Here is a 26184-nt window from a genome sequence, read left to right as displayed (position 1 = left end):
GCACAACCACCCCCAAGTCCCTTTCATTCTCTACCTCTGTCAGTGTAGTACCACAGAGTTGATACGTTGCTCTGGGGTTGCTGTTTCCCATGTGTAGTACTTTACATTTGTCAATGTTAAACTTCATTTGCCACCTCTCAGCCCATCTGCTCAACCTTTCCAGATCCTGTTGCAGCAGCATAGTGTCAGTAGTGTCCTTGACAACCCTGCCAACCTTTGTATCGTCTGCAAACTTGGACATTAAGCCCGATATACCATCATCAATATCATTTATAAATACAGAAAACAATAATGGACCCAACACTGAGCCCTGAGGGACTCCACTAATAACATCAGTCCACGATGAGCAGTGTCCATTGATTACCACTCTCTGTCTTCTCCCCCTCAACCACCCCTTTATCCATAGCAGCAATTTGCCTCCAATGTCACACTGCTCCAATTTGTGTAGCAGTCTTCCATGTGCAACAGTATCAAAAGCCTTTCTAAGATCCAAGTATATAATATCAAAGTTATTCCCTGCATCCAGTTCTTTTGTGACTGCATCATAGTATCCAATCAAGTTGGTCAGGCAAGACCTCCCCTTAACAAAACCATGCTGTGTCTGAGCTATAACTGAAGTCTTGTCTAAATGATCCTGCAGTGCTTCTTTAACCAGTGCCTGCATTAATTTTCCTGGAACAGAAGTTAAGCTCACAGGTCTATAATTACTTGTGTCAGCCTTTGATCCTCCTTTGTGAATTGGGGTCACATTTGCACATTTCCAGTCTATGGGTACCTCCCCTGAGTCCAAGGAAGCTCTCATAATTATGGCTAAGGGTTTGCTTACTTCCTTTGCTGCCTCCTTTAATATAACTGGATAGATCCCATCCACCCCGGGTGCCTTTCTTGTGTTTATCTTCAACAGTTTCTCCTCCACTTTACTCCCAGTTATTTCAAGATTCTGTAGCTTACTGCTAGAGTTGAATACACCTCTGGCATTCCCCTCGCTGAATAACTCCTCATGTGTGAATGTCGATGCAAAATATTCATTTAGTTTGTTAGCTACCTGAGCAGGATCATCAACACTTGACCCATCAATATCAAGTGGACCAATCTGATTCATCCCCTTCCTTCTAGAGTTTACATAAGTAAAGAACTCTTTGCTGTTTTTCTTTGCATCCCTTGCCAAGGATTTCTCGTAATCTGCCTTCGCCTGCCTAACCTCCTTTGTAACTTGGTTGCATATCAACTTGTATCTATCATAGGCTTCTGTGTCATGTGTTAATTTGTATGTATCCCATGCATTTTTCTTCTCTGCCATATGCCTCATTAGTTCATCTGACATCCATTTTGGCCTAAACCTTGAACAATATTTCTTAGTTGGTATGTAAAGCCTAGTAGCTTCCAAGATAAGTTCTTTGAATGCTTCCCATTTTGAATTTGCTGTTGGTAACATCATCAGTTGGTCCCACTGTATAGAATTTAAATACTGTCTCAGTCCATCGTAGTCGCCTTTACGGAAGCAATAACACTTCCCTTTACCCCTAATGGTAGTTACCTCTTTGAGTAAATCCCACTTCAGCACACTGTGATCACTGCCACCTAGTGGTTCATTTATCTGCAGATTCTTAATGCATGAAGAATCACTGCTGATAATCAAATCAAGAGTATTACTCCCTCTAGTTGCCTCCCGAACATGCTGATGTAGAAAACAATCATCCAATAAATCCACAAAAGCCCTGCTAGTGCGTGAGTAACCAGCCCCCAAATTCCAGTCAATATCTGGGAAATTAAAATCTCCCATTATAAGACACTCTGATTTACTGGCCCACTCTATTTCCCTGTACAGTTCCTTATTATACTCATCAGAGTCATTAGGCCTATAGCACACTCCTACTCTCAATTTTGATCTCCCAATGTTTATGTCACACCAAACTGACTCCACACTGCACTGTCCAGCGATGTCGACTGGCTTCACTTCCTTGGTTTTTATGTGTTTCTTAACTAATAGCATAACCCCTCCTCCCTTCCTATCCTGTCTATCCTTTCTGTAGACGTTGTACTCCCCAAACTGCAGTTCTGCATCCCTTATATCTGTGTGACACCAAGTCTCTGATATCCCAATAATATCTGCCTTCGATGTTTTGAGCAATACCTCAAATTCATCAAATTTATTTACTAAACTCCTAGCATTGGTGTACACGCAAGTATACCTGCACCTGTTTCATATAGAGCTGTTGGAATGAGTACAGAGAATGGCAACAAGATTAGTGAATGGAACGAAGGGTTGCTCTTATGAAGAAAGGCTTAAGTTTTGCAGATTACAGTGTCTGGAGACTTAGACACCTGCGAGGTGATCTGATTGATAAAGCCTTGAATGGTTTGAGCATGCTCAATGCTGATGGGATTTTTCCTCTTGCTCAGAATAATCATCTGAGAGGTAATAAATTCAAATTGAATTGAGGAAATACAGTTGTAGGATGATGTGTGGAAGTTTGCCTATAGCCAGTGGGTAGTTGGTTGGTGGAACAGACTTCCATCTTTTGTTGTTGAAGTTGATAGCCTAAATAAATTTAAGGCTGAGCTGGACAGGTATTTGGAACGAATGGAGGAGTGAAATGGGAAGGTTTTTTTTTTTTTTTTTTTTTTTTTGGCTGATGCTGCATAAGCTTGCTTTATTGCATCATATGCCTCTGCTAATGCTAATGATCCTATAAATTCCCACTAGAACATTTACAAATCTAAAGACTGATCAGCATTTCTTTCATATTGGGATTATTAATCACTCCCATAAAATATTTAAGGGACTAATAGCTAACTCGTACGTTTAGCTGTACCCTTCCTTCCCTGTAATTAATGATTACCAATATGGATTTGTTGCTTTTAGTCCATATAATTGGAATCTTCATACCAGTAACAGTAACATTTGCCTGCACAAAAAAGTAATTAATGATTACCAATATTTATTTGTTGTTGTTAGTCCATATAATTGGAATCTTCATACCAGTAACAGTAACATTTGCCTGCACAAAAAAGTAATTAATGATTACCAATATGGATTTGTTGCTGTTAGTCCATATAATTGTAATCTTCATACCAGTAACAGTATCATTTGCCAGCACAAAAATTACATGAAAAAGTTTGAAGTTAAGCAGTTTCTCTTGCCTTTTCAAGGGTAGTTTAATTGAGTTTGGAAAAGCCTTCTATGTAAAATCCTATCTTAAATCTTTTCTTCTGCTATTTGTAGTCTGGAATCTGTACATGATACTCCTAATGTTTAAATATCTTAAGTGTGTGCGTTTTTTCACCTCATGCCTTTTTTTCAATTTCAGTGCACAGAAGCCCAAGGCTTTTGCTGCAGCAGCCAAAAATAAATAAATAAATAAGAATAATAAAATAAAAAATAATTAAAAGAAATATACCTATATTGAAAAATCCATAAAACTTCTCTGTGAGACTTAATTCACACAGTGTTGTAGTTGAACTCCAGACTCAGAAAACTAACTTTTCTTGATTCATTTATTCTCCTACTTCTCTCTATGGAACAAGTTTCCTTTACCTATGAATTAGTCTTCTTTCTTTCTTTCCTTTACCTAGAAATTAAAATTTCTTTTCTCAGTCTACTTGATGGTATTTGAATAACTGGAACAATATTTTGTGCTTGCAACTACAATACAATAAAAATTTGTAATAAGTAGAAAGATATTAAAAAATAAAAATTATATATAAAATATATTAAAAAAGAAAGATAAATAAAAATTAAAAGATCCCATTTGATCTCAAAAGAATTCATTCAAAAGAAAGTGTACTGTAGTTATCATTAAGGTTCACAGTAGTGTCTTTTTATTTTCTGAAATAAGCACAAATTAAGAATCTAAAAAGTTTGAAATTAAATATAAATATTGTGACAAAATCTGTAATTCATAAGTCATAGATTTGACAGATTTTAGTTACAAGCTTGTCAGCTTTTGCTGTAGCTAGTATCAGTCATTTTAAACATAAAAACAAATTAAGCATAATTTTTATTTTAATATATAGTATGTTGTCTAATAGGTATTGTCCACAGTGCAAAGAGCACCAAGAGGCAACAAAACAACTATCTCTGTGGAGACTACCTACTGTTCTTATTATTCAACTGAAAAGGTTTTCCTTCAAAAACCTTATCTGGAGAGATAAGATAGATAGAATGGTGGAATTTCCTGTCAGGTACTTTGATTTATTTTTATCTTTAAATTTGATTTAATCTTTGCAATGTATATGAGGTGTGACAATAAAGTTCCCAGGCTGGTTCATTAAAGAGAGCACAAAGTGAAGGAGCTGAAATATGGTTTTATTTTTATTCAAAGTAATCACCATATGCACTTATTATACTGGGTGAATCTTTAGTATATGGTACCAGGTCTGACTGATCATTGATTTGATAGGCTGCTAATTACCAGTAGTTTGCATTAGAGTGAGCCAGCAAACCTGACTTGTACACTTTGCCTCTTTTGCTGTTGGATTACTAAACTTTCCTCCCTCTTTGTTGCTGGATTAAATTCGGGAAGGTATTTTCCAATTTCAATCCAGCAGCAAATGGGAGTAAGGTACCATATACTAAAAATTACTGGAGGGATTCAAGTGAAAAATGAACTAGTTTCCCTTAGAGTGAATTTCTCCCCCTTGCTGCTGGATTAAAATTGGAAAACTATTTTCTAATTTTAATCGAGCAGCAAGGGTGGAAAGTGCTGTATATATATTAAAGATTAATGGCATACCATATACAAAAAACATATTAACCTGATGTCACCGGCCTGCACGGTTAGTATTTTCCATTAGAAATGTTCTTGATTGTTGTCACGAATTGTCTCATGACGTTGGTACACTGCGTGTGACTCTGATGCCACGTGAATTCTGCTAGATAAGAATCAAATTTTTTTTTTGCAGTCTTGGTGTGGCATCTGTCTTTTAATAGCACTCCATGAACCCTAGTGCTGTTGGTGTTCTTGCCTGTTTTAGGATTGCTCAAATGAAGCAAAGTGTTCATGGAAATATGCCGAAAACCTTTGTTCTCTAGACGATCGCAAGACTTCTAGCAATCCGATACTATAGTAGTACCAGGCAAAATGAAAGTCTTAATGATGCCTATAAGGACATCTTTACTTCTGTTTTCAGTGACCTTGAAAAACACACTGTACCAATCCTTGCTCAACTCCAAAAACCCATCTTCCATTCACATGCTTACTCCTATTATATTTCCTTTTGCCAAACTTACTCACATTGATCTGAACAACTACATGCACATTACCAAGCATACAACTTTTTCTCACATATTAGCATTAGCATTAGTAAAGGCATACAATGCAAGAAAGCAAGCTTATGCAGCAACAGCCAAAAAAAACCCCTCCCGTTTCATCCCTCCATTCGTTCCAAATGCTTGTCCAACTCAGCCTTAAATTTATTTAGGTTATTAGCTTCCACAACAAAAGATGGAAGCCTGTTCCACCAATCAACTACCCGCTGGCTAAAGGCAAATTTCCACACATCTATTCTACAAGTCTTTCCTCAATTTGAAACTGTGCCCCCTCAGGTTCTTAATCTGAGCAAGAGAAAGAATCCCATCAGCATTCGCTTGCTCAACCCATTCAAGGCCTTATATACCTTAATCAGATCGCCTCGCAGGCTTCGAGCCTGTGACCACCGCATATCCCCCGAGCAATATGGCCTTAGTTGCTAATGCTCCTAAAAACCAAATAACAACAACAACAACCTCGCAGGTGTCTACTCTCCAGGTGCTTCAATTTGCAGAACTTAAGCCTTTCTTGGTAAGAGCATCCCTTTGTTCCCCTCACCAATCTTGTTGCCCTTCTTTGTACTCATTCTAGCAACTCTAGAACGTTTAGTAATTTCTACCCAGGCCTTATTAATGTTTAAGATGACGTGGTAAATATTGTAAGATTTCCAAAAGTCTCTTAACGTAAAATTTTTCTCATCGTCTACTGCAGACAATGCCTGAGCAAATGTTGTGCGTAAATAGTAAGCTTTTAAATTCAAAATAACACCCTGATCCATAGGTTGGATGTGTGAAGTTGTGTTTGGCAGTAGAAATATGACTCTCACGTTCAAATTGAAATCATCTAGATGCGTAGGATGTCCAGGAGCATTATCTAATACAAGCAAAACCTTGAAAGGAAACATTGTTGTCTTTATAATATTTTTTAACCTCGGGAATGAAGCAGCATTTAAACCAATCCTCAAAGAGAGATATTGTTATCCATGCTCTCTGGTTCGATTGGAAATGCACAGGTAGGGCAGCTTTATTGATATGCTTAAATGCACGGGGATTTCCAGAATGGTACACAAGCAGTGGTATTAATCTATAATCTCCTGTTGCATTAGCCCCAAGCAAGAGCGTGGCCCTATCTTTTGAAGCCTTGAAACCTGGCATTGTCTTTTCCTCGTTGGCAATGTATGTTTGATCCTGCATTTTTTTTTTTCCAATACAGAGCAGTCTCGTCAACGTTAAAAAATTTGTTGCGTTGAATAGCCGCCTTTTCAATAATTTTTTTCAACACATCACAATTTCTTTGCAGCTGCAGAATCGGCACTGGCGACTTCACCGCATACGTTAATATTATGGAAACCAGCACGATGCTTGAACCTGTTAAATAAACCAACCCTGTTGCTTGTCACGAACTTGGCTTGGGGTTTGCCGTATTTATACTTAATATCTTCATAAATACTTCTTGCTTTTGCTTGAATGGCCATTGGACTCGGGGGCACTTCTGAATCTGATTTTCCATCCATATTATTAATAGCTGTTCCATCTTCAATATAGCACCTGAACACTGTTTTGTGATCACTGTTGATCTTAAGTGACATCATCCTTTGACATGTTCTTTTATATGCACACTGTCCATTAAAATACTATTCACTGTTGAAGCAGCGAGACCTAATTCCCTTGCAGTAGATGACAAACTTTGTCCCGCTTCACACTTCTTAATCATTTTCATCTTCATTTCTAAATCAATTTTGTTTCGTTTCCTGGAACTACCATCACTTGCACTTTTCGTTGTTTGCTTTCCCTTCATCATTGTAATATGTAAATAGTAATGAAGAGAAGTTTCTGAAAATTTGTTTTTTATATGATTGAAGATATCAGTGAAGGGGAACACATTTCACCATAATAACATAAAAACTCACACAACTGCAGTTATCGGTATTATTGCAAATGCAATAAGATCAAGTTCACTACCCATTTATAATTAGATGCACTAACAGAAAAGCCTAATAAACCAGAAAGTGCAAATTGTTTTATGGTTGTGACCTCCAAAAAAGTGCTTTGGAAAAAGATCACAAAGGCATTCAGAATTGATTCTTTTAATGGGAACATATGATAACGATGAAAGGGTAGTGCAATTTCCATTATGAATATGACCTTTTAGAGAGATAAATAGCTTAGTAATATAGCGAAATTTTCATTTTTCAAGGACTTGGAATGAATTACAAAAAAAAAAAAAAAAAAAGTGTTATTGGGTTCACATTACAATATTTTCATGATACCTCCATTTATTCCTACGGGATGCAAAATATGTTTCCACAATTTTTTTAAGTTTGCATGGGCCAGGAAAAACTTACGTAAAGTCGAATTTCCGTAAATCGAGTATTACGTAAGTTGGGGAGGATCCTGCCTGACCAGTCTGATTAGCTACTACAATGCAGGAACAAAGGAATTGGTTGCAAATAATAATTTTGGCATCATATGTTTAGATTTCAGTAAAGTTTTTGACACTTTTTCACATGAAAAACTGAGTACAAATTAGAGCAGTGTGGCATTAAGGAGAGGTATTGCTGTGGATAAAGAGGTGGTTGAGTGGCAGAAGACAATGGATGCATACAAATGAGCACTGCTTTTCTTGAACTAATGTTATTAGTGGAGTCACTCAGGGTTCAGTGCTGGACCCCTTTCTGTTTACAGTATTTATTAATGATATTGTTGATAGAAAGGTTTGGTGGGGTGGTTAATAACAGGAACCAAGACATACCACTGCAGATAGGCAGAAAAGCAGCAATTGAGATTAACAGTGGAAATACCAAATTAGGTGGTACCATACTGAAGGTGGTGGAGAATGAAAGTGACTTAAGGGTAATTGTACTTTTTTTATTTATTTATTTATTGTACTAGGTGGTCCCATCCAGCTTTCCTGGCACCTCTGCCACTATTTACATACAATTGTAAATTGTATTGCATTTAATTACAATTGCTCCATTATAACACACTGAAATTTTGCACTTCACGTGACTGCTCCATTATAGGGTATTAAAACCCTACAGTTCATATAGCACATTGAAGTTCCAAACTGCATGTGCCTGCTCCATTATAGGGTATGGAAACCCTACAGTTCATATCATGTGGGTTTGAATCTCTGCCAAGAAAAATAGCTAGTGAAAATGTCCTTTCACTAGACCTCTTGAATTATTTCACCTGTCTTTTTCCGTCATGGTTGTAAGAATAGATGTATGGAAATTTGCCTTTAGTCAGCAGATGGTTGGTTGCTGGAACAAACTTCCATCTGTTGTGGAAATTGATAGCTTAAATAAAATTTAAGGAAGAACTGGACAAACGTTTTGAGCGAATGGATGGATGAAATGGGGAGGGGTTTTTTTTGCTGATACTGTATAAGTTTGCTTTCTTGCATCATATGCCTCTACTAATGCTAACTCACATCACACAGATTACCAAATTTTGTGCTCAGGCTGCTTTTGATAAGAAGCATGACCCCTCCACCCCCTTCTATCTTCCTACATACAGTCAGTCCTCGTATAGCACGATAGTTGTGTTCCTAGAAACCCTCGTGCAATGCAAAATCATGCAATATAAACAACAGGCCCTATGGGAAAAATAGGGTTAGGTGCCGACCACCCAAGATTGAACACACATTTGGTCCTTGAGGTTGTCACAGACATTCTCTCAGATATGCCAGACAAGCTGTTCTTGCTACCTGGGAGTCTAAAACGCTGATGGAACTGATATTCGGGTGACACACAAGTCAAGTGGACCCAATTTCGGCAAAGTCCGGATGGTCTATGACAGCCAAATCCTCTGCTTGCACCTTCACGATGGCGGGACTGTTAGTAATCCTGGGTATAACCTTCATGCACAAGTACATGGTGGGTGACCACCCAGGTATGAATCAACGTAAGCAGGGGTCGAGGTGTGGCGCCCACACCACATGGAGGAACGCCGTCCCTTTATGTTACCAGGCAGTACTAGGTGGTAGATGACTTTCATCAACCAGTGAAATACCACCACTTTGCTTATTGGAGGCTTGAAGTGGTGGAATCCATGTTTAGTCTCTAGAGCTAAGTTCCGGCCAACCCTTCCCTATCTCTTCCATCATGCAGTATGGTTGATGATTTTTGAGGTTATGATGAATGTCGTGGCGAGATCCAATATTCCTTACATTTCGAGGGTACAGCTCTAAAACGGTGTTCGCAGGCCGGCCGCTAGATAGTACACCGGACCAAACCTATTGGTAACTCTCTAGGAGGCTTCCGGATCAGCTAGTGTATAATCTTGCTACTTCTACTCTGCCAGATAGTGACTGGAGGGAGTCCGAGTAGTGTGTATGCGGGGAGCATTGTCGAGGCCACGTTATGTCAAGGATCTGGGTATATTCTTACCACATGTACGCCATATCCAAAAATTTCATTACTTCATACAGCATGTCCCACCCACTTTTCCTTACTATTGAATACACCATGAATTGTCAAAATAATAGAGCAAGCTTATCTGCGAAAAGATCTAAACCTCCCAAGGACTTCCTAATTAATTTCACAAATATACGTGGTCTCAATTCCAATCTCAACGATGTCCATTTCCACTTGCAGTCTTCCAAAACCCCATGTACTTTTTCTGACTGAATCTCAGTTATCAGTTGATTCAACTACTGCTCATCTCAGATGCCCAAATTATTCGCTGTATGATTCCTTTCGCCTCAAAGGTGGTACTTGTGCATATGTCCGTTCTGATATTCCCTGTCAGAGACTTGGCAATTTGGAATCTCCTCTCTTTGATCTTCTCTGGCTTAAAATCTCTCTACCTCATTGTGTCAAATTCATCTGTTGTCTCTACCATTCTCCCAACTCCACTAATCACTTGGAGCTCTTTGACTTCCTCTCTTTGCAACTTGACTTTCTCCAGTCCAGCTTTCCTAACAGTGAGGTAATTTTCCTTGGTGATTTTAATGTTCACAACTCCAGCTGGCTTCCGTTTTCTAGTCACACCGACCCAGCTTAGGCTTTTGCAATTACTAATGACCTAGCACAGATTGTTCATTTACCTACAAGAATACCGGACAATCCTAATCATACAGCCAATACGCTTGATCTTTTTCTCACAAACAACCCTTCTAAGTACAAGGTTGAAGTGAGAGGTCCTTTAGGCACTTCAGATCACAACTTGGTGATTGTCTCTTCTCCAATGGAACCGTTATCTCATGGCTATTCCCAACCTCGTATTGTTTGGCATTACAAGAATGCAAAATGGGATGACCTGCGAGACTTCTTTTCTTCTTTTCCTTGGTCTGATTACTGTTTCAAAAGTTCTGATGTCAACGTTTGCTCAGATCGTGTCAGTGAAATTATTCTTGCAGGAATGGAATCCTTTATCCCACACTCCACTTTGAAATCTCGCCCTTTATCTAAACCTTGGTTTTCAAATAAATGTGCTAAGGCTGTCCAAGAGAAGAATGTTGCATATCGTAATTGGCTTGTTTCTAATTCTTCAGTTTCATTTTCTGCCTACACCAAAGCTTGCAACAATTGTAAAGCAGTTATTAATCAGTCCAAACTAGAGTTTGAACAGGCTAAGAGTAGAAAACTTGCTTCTTGCCCTAATGGTAACCGAGCATTCTGGTCTCTCGCCAAAGCTATTGGCCGCAACTTTTGCCCATCTCTGCCCCCACCTCTGTCCAAACCAGATGGTTCTGTTGTCACTTCAGCCAAGGATAAAGCTGACCTGCTAGCATCCCATTTTTCTTCGAGCTCATGTATTAATGATCTTGGTAAAACACCTCCCACCATTCCTAACATGCTCCATTCGATGCCTCCTGTGGTCTTCCGTCAAAAGGATGTCAGAGGGATTTTGACGAATCTTGATGCTAAGAAAGCTCCAGGTCCTGATGGTATTTCTCCACTTGTTCTCAAAACCTGTGCTCCTGAACGTACTCCTATTCTTTGCCGCCTTTTTTCACTTTCTTATTCCAAAGGTGTTTTTCCTTCTGCTTGGAAATTTGCTCATATCTAGCCAGTTCCTAAAAAGGGTGACAAATCCCTCCCATCCAATTATTGTCCAATTGCAATTACTTCTACTCTTTCTAAAGTAATGGAGAAATCAATTAACTGCCAACTCTTAAACTACCTAGAAACCTTCTGTCTGATCAACGATCACCAGTATGGATACCGTCAGTGTCGATCCACTGGTGATATTCTGGCTTATGTTACCCATTTATGGACTAATTCAATGGAAAGGATAGGTGAAACACAAGTAGTTGCTCTTGACATCTCAAAGGCTTTTGATCGTGTTTGGCATAAAGGTCTTCTAAACAAGGTTCCATCTTATGGTTTGCCAACTGTTTTTAGTAATTGGTTATCTAATTTTCTCTCTGATCGCTCACTGAGGGTGATGGTAGATGGCTCACTGTCTTCTAACTTCTCCACTAATGCCGGTGTCCCCCAAGGTTCAGTTCTTTCCCCCACTCTTTTCCTCTTGAATATCAATGACCTTCTTCCATTGACTGGAAATCCTATCCATAGTTTTGCCGATGATAGCACATTGCATTCAACTTTCCATTTTGAGAAACCTTGTCCAGCTCAATCAGATTCAAGTTCTCGAAAATCTGCTGCCAATTCCTTAAATGCGATCTTCAGGTAATTCTCCAGTGGGGCAAAGACAACTTAGTTGATTTCAACCCTTCTAAAACTCAATCTTGTCTTATATCTCGCAAAAAGGATTCTTCTGCTCCTATGCTTATCTTCAGTGACACTCTGATTTCTAGGCAAAATGATATATCTCTTTTGGGGATTACTCTGACTTCTAATCTCTCTCTTGGCACAAGCACATTACAAATATTGCTTCCTCTGCATCTGAAAAACTTGGTTTTCTCTTTCGCTGTCGGCGTTACTTTTCTTCCAAACAGCTGCTCACTCTGTATAAATCGCAAATCCGCCCTACCATGGAATATTGTTCCCACATCTGGGGTGGTGCCCCCAAAACCTCTCTCAGGCTTCTTGATTCCATTCAGAAGAGGGCAGTTAGGTTAATTAATGATTCATCTCTAACAGAGTCTCTCCACTCGCTTTCTCATAGACGCACTGTTTCTGCTGCATGCCTCTTCTACAGATACTTCCATGGGCACTGTTCTTCTGAATTGGCTTCTATAATTCCCGCTCTCTCTTTCATAACAGTCCGAACACGTGCCGCCACCAGTCAACATCCATTTACTGTTCAACTTCAAACCCAGAGAACTAACTTTTCATCTTCCTCATTTATTCATTCAACTGCCGTTTTCTGGAACAACCTTCCTTCATACGTATTTCCTGAAAATTACAATCTACAGAAGTTCAAGTCCAATGTCAACAAATATCTTCTTTTGTTTTCTCAACCTCCAACCCAAGCACGGTACTAAGTACTATAGGTTCTAATACCTCTCGTGTTTGGGGTTCTCATAAAAAAAAAAAAAAAACAAACATTTGTAACCAAAACATTACCAAGCACAATAAATAAATAATAAATAATTTAAAATACGTATTTTATTACGTAATAAAATATTGCTAATGCTTTTGCTTCTACCGTAAGAAAACTTGTTTTTTGTTTGATTTTCTATCCAAACAGATGACAGCCATTCCATCTCTTCCAGTTCTTTGTGTCTTAATCTAATGGATTTTATTTACCCTTTTCTTTGTGTCTTAATCTAATGGATTTTAATTACCCTTTTCTTTGTGTCTTAATCTAATGGATTTTAATTACCCTTTGAGTTGTTCCTGCTATGAAAGTTTTTATTTTCTTGCATTCTTTATAATTCTCGGCGTGGCCTCATTTAGGCCTGTAGCATGTGCAATATCACATGGTCTTTCATTTCGTTCAAAGTGTTTCACAATTTCATATTTTTTTCTCTATCGACAGAGGCAAACTGGCCATAAGCCTTACCAGGGAAACCACGGTGGGTCAGAGGCCGGTGTGATTTTGGCCATAAACGCTAGTGTGAGGCCACTACAGATTTTCCTGTAGTGGCCTCACACTTCCTGGGTAAGAATTTTTGACCCAGTCTGCCTCTGTTTATCGATATTGCTTTTCTTTTTCTCTCTGCATCTGTAGTGTCTTCACCAGGATGCTTCCTTTTCACACCTTTTAAGTATTTTACTCATTTTTAGGGAATAAAGCACAATTACAAAATGAGGAGGTACGATTGATACACATAAAGCTGCGCGTGTGTAGTAACTGAATAAACAACACCGTAAAGGCAGAGACACACTATGAACACCCCACTAGCTCACATTTTACTACAGCACATTTCTAGGGGTTACTACCATAAAACAATAAAAACATCTGCATTTCCATCTGCATTTCTGCTAGTGGAATCTGCTATAAACTGGTAGTAAACTCGATCTAATTGCATTTGCGATAATACCGATAGCTGGAATTTTACGTTATTATGGTGAAATGTGTTTCCCCTTCACTGATATAAAAAACATAAATACATTTTCAGAATCTTCTCGTCATTCCTATCGTGTTGCGTTCAGTTGGGGTTATTCCGCGTCCGACTGCCATTTCTTGTAAACACAAAGGCGAATCGTGCATAAGTGAATTCAGTTTGTGTTATATACGATATCGTTCCCCTATTTATAAATCGTGTATGATCGAATTCATGTTGTGTAAACACGTGATATACAAGGACTGACTGTACATTATACATATCTAGTGGAATTCATCGTCTCCAATTTCTGGGTGTCACCACGTTTCTGTTAGCTCTATTATATCGACATTTTATTGTTCTAACCAGGAGTACAAATTCAACCAGTTTATTGACAACACTTCTGACATTACTGTAGACACAGTTGAGCTGAGTATTCCATAGCTGAGTGGTCAGAAGTGGGAGTGCTATAGCACATTCTCTGAGTAGACCAAGGTTCAAGCCCCTGACTTGAATTCGTGAGTTTCCCTGAACCCTTAGGGTGTCATCAATGATATTGGTAAAAACCCTAAAACCCTTGCACCACCTTTGTTCAAATGAATACCATCTCTGGAAAATAGATTCATTCTACCTACAAATGTGGGCCACTCTGATAAAAAAAAAAAAAAAAAAAAAAATCCCCCTTCCCAGAGCCTTCCAAATTGTCTCAAGTTAATCCACTAGGTTTTCAGCATATAATCCTTCCTATCGTGTCTGGGCAGAATTGCAGGCACACACCCATTCTGACTTAACTCCAGGCATATTTTCAGCATAGTCCTATATTTATCCAACAGATGGCCAGGTTGTGTACGTTTAATATCGTTAGTCCCCACATGAATAGTAATTCTCTAATTATCTCCCTTAAAATCTTACAATTTGTTTGTTTGTAACATCATCAATTGTTGCACCTGGCAAACACACTCTGGTTCTGGACCACCTATCTTACAAAAAATGTTACCCATTTCCCTGACAGTGGTCTCCCACTAAAACTAGGTCGCCTTCGACCAGAGCACCGTGCGCATGACTATTGTTTTCTGGGACCCAAGTCCGAGGTGCATCACTTGGCAGGTCAGAAGATACTTGAGTTCTCTGATGAGCTCCCAGTTATATTTATTTCTAGGGCAAGCACTCATTTCTTCAGTGATTCAAAGTACTACTAATAATAAAAGAGTCACTGCCCTAGAAGCAATTAACCCATGAGACCTATCAACTGCCTTAATGCTAGAGCCTTCCCTAAAGCAGCCGGGTGCATGGAGAGAGTCACCAAGAACAGAAGGCATTGGTCTCAAGGGAAGTTGCTACTTTTTGACTCTGTTGTCATGGAAAAGGAGAATATTTTATGCAATAAGGATAGGTAGACCAGGAGCAGAGTATGTCTGTCATGAGGAAAAGTTAGTGGCATTGTAAAGCAGTTACCTTTTAAGGGTATAAAAAATGATATTCTTGCACATGTAGGTAGTAATCATTATGCAAAGGCCATGTGAAGCCTTTCTTTAACTATGAGATGGTGTTGAGAAAAAAAGCAGTGGAATTTTTTTCTGAGGCATGATGAGAGGAAATATATGAGAGCCCACCAATCAATTCTTGGTCCTGGAGACGTTCTACAAAGTCCACAAGCTAGAATAATTTTTCTTAGCACGGATTGCTACATAGCTGAGTGGTCAAGAGCGTGAGTGCAGTAGCACATGCTCTTTGAGTGGACTGGGGTTCAAGCCCTTGACTGCTAAATATGATTAACATTTGTCTCGACGATTTATTGTAAACACTACTGACCTGGTGGTCGTTCCAGAGTATAAACATTTTTTTTTTTTTTTTTTTTTTTTTTGCTAATTTAGTTGAAGAAGGGGTGGCAGAAGATAGTTTAATGATGACAGCTTCAAAGAGAGGTAGAATTAATTCTTGTGTTCCTTTTGTTGGAACCTAAAGCAACCAGAAAAGCAGGGAAGGGCTTACAAGGGACATTGACGAACCTTTGTAGGAAATGCAATGATATAGGCTGTGTTAGAGTTCCTGAGAGCACAAAGAAGTAGGCATGTGATTGCTTAAGAACTGATGCTAGAAGAAGAATAAGTAAATTTGGCAAATTTGAAGTACTGGTTAAGTGGGAGGGACATTCAACCTTTTTGGGCTAGGGTCCAAATCAGAAAAAATGCTGAAGGTTGTTGGCACGTGATTTCTCACAGGAAGCAAGCCACAAGAAGAGGTCTTTATCACTGATTACATACTATTTGAAATTTAATTTTTGTTTTCAGAATTTCTTGTAAATTTTTTTTTTTTTTTTTTAACATTTAAAAATTAAATACAAAAATCGCACAATTATTACACAATATTAATAGCATTCTTATTATATGGTTACTTATTATATTATATGGTTACTGAGAAAGATAAATAAGAAAACAGTACAAAGAAAGCAAATATGAGTTGTCAGTGTAAATCAGAAGCAGTCAAGGAAGTAATCATACAAGCTACTAAGCTTCTATAATTACTTTTTAAAATATGACATTCATTTTGTACATGAATATGTACAAAAATGAATGTCATACTTTAAAAACTTTGCTATGCACATTTAAATCTAACACAATTAACTTTTTATATTAAAATTAACATTATATAAGATGTTTTATAATCAAGTGTAATTATTTGGGAATGGCCTCAGAGAATAAATCTGAATTAATATCTGATCAAATTTGGGTCATGAAATGCGTTATTATTGTACTATAACTACAAATTTTTGTTGCTCATGTGGAATGGATTGCAAATGTTTGCTCTCTTCTACGTTGTAATAATGTTCATTTTTCTTTCCTGCTGTGTGAATCAGTTCTTGACAAATTTATATGGCATACCATCAGGTGTACATACACTATATTAGAAAAGTAAATGGACACCTGCATATCTCAAAGAACCTTTTCTTGACACTATATATAATAGCATATCATCCACCTTTAGCCTTCGTAACTGTGCTATGTATCCTTGTCATTCAACTCTAAACCAGTTTTTGATAACAGAAAGGCAGTATTTTGGTCCATTCCACTTTCATCACAGTAGTCAAATCAGCTACTGATTGTGTGTATGTGCTGTCCTGATCTGGCAATCTTTCCTTAATTTTTATTATTTTGCTGCTTTCGCATGTTGTTTTCACATGTTGGTCAATCTGGATTTTTTTTTTTTTTTTTGTTTTTTTTTTCTGAACAGTATGTTCTTTTCACAAATAACAAAAAAGAGAAAATACTGCCTTCCTTATTAAAATCTTTTTGGTGATTGGCAATCCACAATTGCATAAGTTTAACAGTAGATTTGATTTTTTGCCATTTTGAACAAACATTAAATTTTTTCTGGCAAAACTGAATTTTCAAAGAATGTTACACATTCTTTGAATGTGTAACATAATTATTTAGCCAATGTCATTGATGGAATAAGAATTAAAGTAAAAATGTGGAGGCTCATTTTCCAAGTTTGTCTTAAAAACTGATCGAATTAACAAAATATGCAGTTTGCTAGTAATAGTCATGTTATGTGCATTTATATGCACTATTGATTAAAAATGCATATTTTGGTCATGCGCTCTCCCACTCTCATTCTTGTCTCTCCTACTAGTAAACTACTCTTTAGTGTCTGTTTCACATTATATATGACAGTTTTACTTTCTGTCATGAAGTTGGGATTCAGCTCTTTTAACATTATTTATTTTATTTTTTTATTTTTTTGTTTCAGAAGTTTGAACTTAACACCTTATTTCTGTGGACCTCCTGGACCTTCACCCATTTATGATCTGTTTGCTGTTATTAATCATCAAGGAGGAATATTGGGAGGTCACTATACTTGTCATGCACGCTGTGTAAATCTTCAAAACACGAGGAGGAGTGATGTTGGTTAGTAATAAACCTTCCCCTTTCTCATATGTACTCTTTAGTTTTTTTAGTGTTATTTTTAATTAGATATGTATATTTCAAATATTAAATTATTTGGGTGCATAATAGCAACAAGCATATCATTCACTTTATCACTAGTATATTGAATTTGTGGTAATTGGTATACTAAAAAGTTGTCTGACAAAAAAAGTTTGATTACTATTCATTTGTACCCTATACAGCATCATAAATTTAATCCTTAGGAAAATTATAATAAATTCTGATTTTAGTTTATTGGTTAATATTATTATTGTTTAATGTATTACTCTTTCATTTTTCTTTTTTCAAACGAATCTCTCTCCCTCTCTCTCTCTCTTTCTCTCTCTATATATATTACAGTATTTATTGAACCATATACCAAGGGAATCAAATGCCAAATTAAATTTAATAAGAATATGGCATATAGGTATTCAGAGTAAAAGTATGCCTATGGAGCCATAAGGCCAAGTATTTAAGTAACCTAAGTTGGACTTCATTATTGTATCCTATAATTAAACACATAATTTATAATAAAATACAATAAAATAATATAATAATAATAAAAATAAAATGATGATGAAGCAAATTATTGATAAAAGGATACATTGAATGCTACGTTGACCAAGGCCAGCACTCAATACATTCAATAAGTAATTGGCTAAGGCTGTCTGTTTCTGTTTGCTATTTGCTAGTTAAGCTAGGTTCAAATACTCTAAAATTATACATGCAATCTATATTAAATTTAGCAGCAAACTGGCAGAATAACACTAACCTGACAGATAGCAGTCAATCAAAAATAAATCAAAAAATTATCAGTAATTTGCTTCTTTGTCATTTTATTATTTTTATTATATTATTTTATTGTATTTTATTATAAATTATGTGTTTAATTATAGGATATAACAATCTAGTACAACTTAGGTTACTTAAATACTTGGCCTTATGGCTCTATAGGTATACTTTTACTCTGAATACCTATATTCCATATTCTTATTAAATTTCATTTGGCTTTTCCTGATTCCCTTGGTATACAGTTCAATAAATACTGGAATACATGTTTTGCAGACTGATGTAATGTTTAATTAATATTTTGATGGCATTAATCTGATCTGAAATTCTTTTTCTAATTCTCTTTTTTTCGACATTTTTATCACTTATTTCATATATATATATATATATATATATCCAATATTATAAATTAAATAAAATAAAACATAAGCCAGTAGTATGGCAAAAACTGTAGAGCAAAAATTAACATAAAAATAACCCAAATAAACAAACAAATGAAAAAAAGAATAGACATAATAGTAGCCCGATAACCCTTGTATAATTTCGACTTTTAAATCCAATTAATAAAAACTATACAAATTTTAGGATAATGCCAATTATATAATAATTTAGCGGTACCCCCCCCCTGAGAGGTACCAGTTCCGAAAGACGTGAAATATCACCAAAAGAGGGTTAAAGGAACTACCAAACGATAACAAAATCAAAATAAATTAAAATAAATATAGACTGACCATCTATTTTCCTTTTTTCTTCTATATAAGCTGATTCAGTTTACAGTATGTCAGTGGTGTGGCTCTGCTCTAGAGTGCTGTCTGTTCTATAGTTTATTTTTCGCTGCATAAGGACCACCACCGTGCAAATCCTCTGCACTGGTGGATCAATCGGAGGAGGGAGGGTGAATTGGTACTTCGATCTTTTCACCATGGCGACGATTTGTATAGCGATTGAAATGCAGCGGTTCCATGACCATTATTGGCCTCGTGGTCCTCTGTCGATATGGGGCATGATGGTCAGTCTATATTTATTTTAATTTATTTTGGTTTTGTTATCGTTTGGTAGTTCCTTTAACCCTCTTTTGGTGATATTTCACGTCTTTCGGAACTGGTACCTCTCGGGGTACCGCTAAATTATTATATAATTGGCATTATCCTAAAATTTGTATAGTTTTTATTAATCGGATTTAAAAGTCGAAATTATACAAGGGTTATCGGGCTACTATTATGTCTATTCTTTTTTTCGTTCGTTTGTTTATTTGGGTTATTTTTATGTTAATTTTCACTCTACAGTTTTTGCCATACTACTGGCTTTTGTTTTATTTAATTTATAATATTGGATGTATTTCAGCTTCATATGGAGGAATTGCATGTTGCTGCCTCTAATGACCGCCTAATTATTTATTTATTTATTCACTTTATTATAATTTAATTTATGTTAATATTTAATATAATTCAATGATAGTATATATATATATATATATATATATATATTTCGGACATGATCCTATTTATTTTTGGATTAGTGTTTGCTGTGTATTTATAACTTGGATAGAAGGCATTAAGGCCTAAGAGCCTTAATGCCAGACATGCAGCAGTATTTGGTGTTGCTAGCATTAGCTGGTAATTAGCAATCCACCTATTTTTTTTTTTTTTAATCCTAATTTTACTAATTAAATACAGGTAACCTTCATATAAAGTATTTAGGGCGTAAGCCTCAAGCTATGGAAAAGTCTAGACTGTGTATAAGTATAGTGCGAAAGCATCAATAATACATAGCCAAATCTGAATGAACAGAATATTAGCAAAGCGGCATTCGTTTTAAGTTATCTCATATTGTGAATATCTTCACAACTAGTTGCCATGATATTGCACTACTTCGAATAAGTAACGCTTCACCTGAGGAGAAGACTAATGTTACTTATTCTCAGATGGATACAACCACCCAGACGGCACCGTTTCAGGGCTATTTGGCCCTTCTTCAGTGGGTGGGTAGGTACCCGAGTGATGAAGTGATGGCAAAACAGTTATGAAGTATAACTCCTATGACATGAAGTATGACTCCTATGAAGTACGAGGCATCTCTCATATTGTGGAGTTATACTTCATAACTGTTTTGCCATCATTGCATCACTCGGGTACCTACCCACCCACCAAAGAAGGGCCAAATAGCCCTGAAACGGTGCCATCTGGGTGGTGGTATCCATCTGAGAATAAGTAACATTAGTCTTCTCCTCAGGTGAAGCGTTACTTATTCGAAGTAGTGCAATATCATGGCAACTCGTTGTGAAGGTATTCACAATATGAGTTATAACTTAAAACGAATGCTGCTTTGCTAATATTCTGTTCATTCAGATTTGGCTATGTATTATTGATACTTTCGCACTATACTTATACATAGGTAACCTTCATATAACATGGTAGTTACATTCCTATAAAATCTCGTTAGTGTGAAATTGTGTTATATGGGACTAAAAACTAGTACAAAAAGGGGGGGGGGGGTTACATTCTAAAAGCTAATAAAAATATACCATTTTTTTTTATAACTATCGGAAACTAAATTTTTATTAAAAATAATAACTGAACAAACATCTTACAAACTGTGATGCATATATGTCAAATAATAATGTACATTCGTTTAATTTTCTTCCTCTTCATCGCTGCTAAGCACAATCAAACAAGAATGTTTTCTCTGTTGCAGAATATCTTCACCTTCTGAACTTACTTTTGCAGCATCCAGATTTCATGTATCTTCTGCTCTTTTAAAAAATCAGTAATCTAGGTTTGTTTGCTTTTGCTTGATAGATCTTTGTAAATTTCATGGTATGGAGCTAAGCATTTTTGAAGTCCCCTTTTGACTTTTTGCTCCTTTCAGTCGAAGGATCTGCATTCAGAAAATAAGATTCTAATTGAACGGCTAAGTTTATGCCTTCCCGTATGCTTTTTAGTGTAAAATTTGGAACTTCAGAATTTTCATATGCACTGTCATCTTCTGTATTTTTTTGGTTTACCTCCAATGCCATTTTTACCAAATCCGATTTGCCAGCCTCTTTTTCTACCAGTAATTCTTGAACATCTTCAGTAGCCATATCATCAAAACCTTCCCATCCTACTGACTTAGCAAGTTCTACTATTGCATCGATTCTGTTTTCTGACGGTTCGACCAAATTTACTGAATGAATTGACTATGGCCATACATTTTTCCAACACACATTTAATGTTGACGGTTTTACTCCTTTGAGTAATAAAGCTATGATTCCGATACTGTTGAGAAATGTTTCCGTGTTTCCATAACTTCAGTAGATTCGGAATAAATTTTTTCCAAAATATATTGTAATGATGAAAAATTTCCCAACAAATTTTTTTGCATAAAAACTAGCCAGTCGACAGCGGGGATTCACAAAAAAGAATGGAAATGTTGGAAAATTACATCCAACATAATAGTATGGTTTTTCCCCCACACAAAAACTCCTCAAAAATACTGTGTTTTGCGAGGCTTACCACAATTCTCTAACTGTGTTAGAACAAAACCGTGTTATATAAGTACCATGTTGTGTGAGCATTGCCGCAATTTATGAGTCATGTTAGAGTGGAACAATGTTATAGAAGTACTGTGTTATACGGGGATTGCCTGTACTAAATTTGCATGATTCTGTAGCTAATGAACCATGTTGAAAAACAATAAAATAAAAATAAAAGAGTAATTTGAAAAGGAACATAAAAAGGTTAGAGGAAGTGGAAAATTTCATTCATCCACTCACCATCTCTCCACTACTTCGTCAATGGCTTTGAGCAGACAGATAGCTATACAAAATGAATCACTCGTGCATACCCATTTCTGTAGTCTCAATAACAGTTTTACTATTTTCAATTTTTGGATATCCCAATTAATTTTGATAATATGTGATTAAAAGTTAAATTTATTTTATGTTTGGTACTGACAGCAAACTGGGATTGGAACCCAAAGCCCAATGGGTATGCATTAATATAAAATACAGCCATATTTACCTGAAATCTCAAAAAACATTGTGGATGGATGGCAGTTGGTATGAGAAAAGACCACCATAAATCAGTCTGTGGCTGAATTTATAAGTTGCAAGGGGTGCCACTGGCCGCTTTGCTTGTCTGTCAGCAATCATAATTATTTTATCTAATTCTAGGTTTTCACAATTCTATGTTAATGTTGGGTGAATGGTAACTTTAGATATGAACAGATCATTTTGATATTAACTAATAAATTTATAAATGTTAATGTAAAGTCATTTTTGATATATAATTAGTATTAAAGGTAGATACAGAGAGAATACTAACAGCTTCCGTAGCCAAGTGGTCAGGAGCGAGAGTGCAATAACACACGGTCGATCTGCCAACCCGCACTGGACCAGCATGGCAGATTATGGTCCATTTCCCTCAACATGAATCATTGAGGAGGTTTCCATCCTGCAGTGGACTGATAATGGCTACTGCTTACCTTACCTTACCTTTTACAGAGAGGAATAAAAAGAAGTTATAATGTCATATTAAAACTAAATTATAACGTCATATTAATACTAAATTATAATGTTATATAAATCTCTGCACCTCCTATTGTTGCAGCTTTGCATAAATATTTAGTTTACACTAAGCATGAAGTGGAAAACCAGCACTTGAATACGTTATTCAAGTGCTCGAATATATGTTATTCACATTGATGAAATTAGCTGTATTGTAAGTTTTAGCATTGATAGGTAAATTTTTCAAATTCATTCATAATTTTATATTGTGTCAGTAAAACAGGTATTTTTTTTTTTATTATTACAGTAGAACCTTATAAATTTGACATCCTCAAGGACATAAAATGTTCTGGATTTCTGAAAGTTATGCATATAACCTAAGTATTCGGGGGTAATTTGTTGTTTTTATTGGATAATGCAGTAGCTTTGATTCCTATAATCTCCACAGAATGATAGTCACCAGCATTAAGACAAAATGTTGATTGCTGCTGGTCTGGTGGTCCAGGTTATGTAATATACTTGCTTAAGAAATAAAGATTGTGGTCTCAAATGCTGCCTCTGGTATGGGTATTGCAATTGTCTACTATTTTTTAATATGAGCTATAAATAGAACTATGATTTCAGTAATCAAAATCTGTATATCAGATTTCGGATATCAGATTTAATATGACAAATACTATTACTATTATCACTGTACTATTTTTTACTCATTGGTATAACTTCATAATTTCAAATTGAAATTTGTCTAGAAATGGTCCAGAGTGGAGTTCATTTTAATATGCTTTAATAAGCACATTAAAAAGAACTTTAATTACTCATCCTGCAAAATGAACAGACTGTGGAATACACAATTTACAGATATGATATTGGCTGGTGCCTCATGACCTTAGTTGCCTTCGAATATATGAAAAATAACTGAGTAAAATGGTCTTTTTCATTTTAACAAATTATGGAATTATGGAATGTCCATTATGGAACCATTAGTTTATTTCGCTTTTGTATTTACTTTTGCTTTCATGGTGAGAAGAATTTTAAAACTGTTATTTTCACCTTTTTCAGATTGGCGCTTGTTTGACGACAGCAAAGTAATATGTGTCAATGATGAAAACAGCGTGGTTTCACGATCAGCATATATGCTTTTTTACAGAAGGAGAGGTGTTCCATTTACATTGCCTCAGTCTCTTACAACATCTGCAGTAAAAATGTCAAATAAAGAACAAAAACAAAAGGAAAATTTATTAGATTTAGAACTTGCTAATGAACAAAGCAATACTGATGATTTTAATTCAGTGGATAGTAATATTTTAACATACAGTGGAGATGACAGTAGTGCCTCCTCACCTGTTTCAGAAATGGACACTGTTGATTGAAGAAAATGTAACATAGGAAGATCAGGAAGTCATTGTAAAGTTGTGGTCATATGGACTTAGAATCTTTCATTCTTTTTTCTTTGACATCTAACATTGCGGTATTAAATCAGTATCCAGGTTCATGTTGTACAGTATTAATATATGGTATCATATACTGCCACTTTTTCACCAACTTTAGTCTTGTAATTATTTTATGTACTGATTTCTTTTCTGAGGACTGTAGTATAGAAAAAAATTTTACACTTATCTTGAATAAATAGCACTTAAAACATATGTTGATATATGGAATATTTGAATATATTATAATTAGGTATAGTAAGAGCATCCATTAATTGATATGCATGTCTTAACAATATCTTGTGAGAATTACATACAACTTAATTAATATTTGACTTTGAGCATATTAACCGAAATTAGTTTCTGTGGGATAATGAGATTTGGAAAATTTTTAAGAAATATGATTAGTTAATCACTGAGTTGACCTTTAAGGGGGTGCTCACTCAGATTTCAATTGATGATTCTTGCATCCTGAAAATAAAAAATGAGAAATACCTATCTGTGTTCCAGTACTGTAAGTTTGTGTTCTCTGGAACTAAAAACTTAACTCTAATGAAATAAAGCAGAACTTGATAGAACCGTAGGAATTGTTTAGCTTCATTAAAGCTATGCTGTATATTGAAATACTGTAACAATACATTTCAGTTAATGTGAACTATTGAATCATCTGTTAATCAAGTTATGGGTGTTGTGTTTTAAAAATTATTTCTTTGAATTTTTTTTAGTTATGACCAATGAATACAATAGAATAGTAATGAACGAATTCATGCTTTACTGCTAATGAACGAATTTAAAGAATAAAACCAAGCTGAAAGGCTGCATTACAATGTGAGTGTTTGTGTAGTGTATTTCGTATTTATGAAAAAAATATAATATTGGTTGTGTTTAGAATTTGGTGTTTGAATGGTATTAAGATCGCTGCAGTTATGACATTCAAAACCCCTTATCACTAGGTATATAACATAAGGCTGTTAAATGTGCAAACTATACATAAAAATTCCCTTATCACCAAAAGGAAACTTCTTTCCATATTTAAGCAGATCTTGATCAGCTTCAAAAGTTCCTATAAACTTAATATAACACTTATTTTAATATTGCTTGGAATTATTTGTTTCAGATTTCATTATTAGTCTTCTCTGTATTTTTCTTATGAATGGAGATAGTGAACTTTTTGTTAATTTGCTTTTAATAGGCTACAATTTTTATGCAATAATAAAACTCATATAAGATTTCTTGATTGTTTATAATAATTTCTGTAATCTAATAAAGTATTAATATTTCTGAAATGCTGCATGCTTTCCTTGGTATTTTAATTTGTTATTATATCCATAACTCAGGACTCGGGTTACAGGTAAAGTTTTTTGCCACCATTTAACCTTATGGAATTTTGGTGAACACTTTTATATAGATATAGCTTTCTGTTGTTATGTTCATGCTTTTTCTGAAAGGTCTTAATGAACATCTGGACTCACTTTGATAGAGTGAAAAAATAGTTTGTTTTTTTTGTTGTCTCAGAAACTAAATTTTTTTTTTGTTTTTTTTTTACAATGAAAAATAAATGTATGCAAGTTAATTCCACAATGTTTAATAGAAATGTTGTCAAATTTAAATTGAAGTGTTATATAAAAATATACAGTCGAACTTCCCTATAACGAATTCGATAAATTCTTTATACAGAGAATATCTTTTTTATTAGAAATTGTTATCTAATTAGAAAATGAAAACGAATCTACATTTATTTTTAATGTATTTTATTTCAAAAACATACTTATTTAAATTACGTTTACACAATTTTCGCCGGTAAATATCACAAATTAAAAAAATCTGTAATTTTCGTTTGCACAGTACAATTAAAAAATTGTCTGATTCTCAAAGAAAACTGTAGATCTATATGCACCGTTCTA

The 26184-nt window shown here is 35.6% G+C and overlaps 1 protein-coding gene across 1 annotated transcript in view; it reads left to right on the top strand.

The window, feature by feature from the left end:
- LOC150088923 (ubiquitin carboxyl-terminal hydrolase 19-like) overlaps positions 1-24223 on the top strand; it is a 337177-nt gene extending 312954 nt beyond the window's left edge. Inside the window, 3 exon segments of the mRNA XM_090370360.1 lie at positions 4033-4185; positions 17403-17560; positions 23913-24223. Of these exon segments, the coding sequence (XP_090226486.1) occupies positions 4033-4185; positions 17403-17560; positions 23913-24223 (622 nt within the window).
- The last annotated feature ends 1961 nt before the right edge of the window (positions 24224-26184 follow it).

This window comes from Mastigoproctus giganteus, chromosome 3 (assembly GCF_048544385.1).
Source record: "Mastigoproctus giganteus isolate SK-2022 chromosome 3, ASM4854438v1, whole genome shotgun sequence".
Taxonomy (NCBI): Eukaryota; Metazoa; Arthropoda; class Arachnida; order Uropygi; family Thelyphonidae; genus Mastigoproctus; species Mastigoproctus giganteus.
This window is presented reverse-complemented; position numbering and strand designations above follow the sequence as displayed.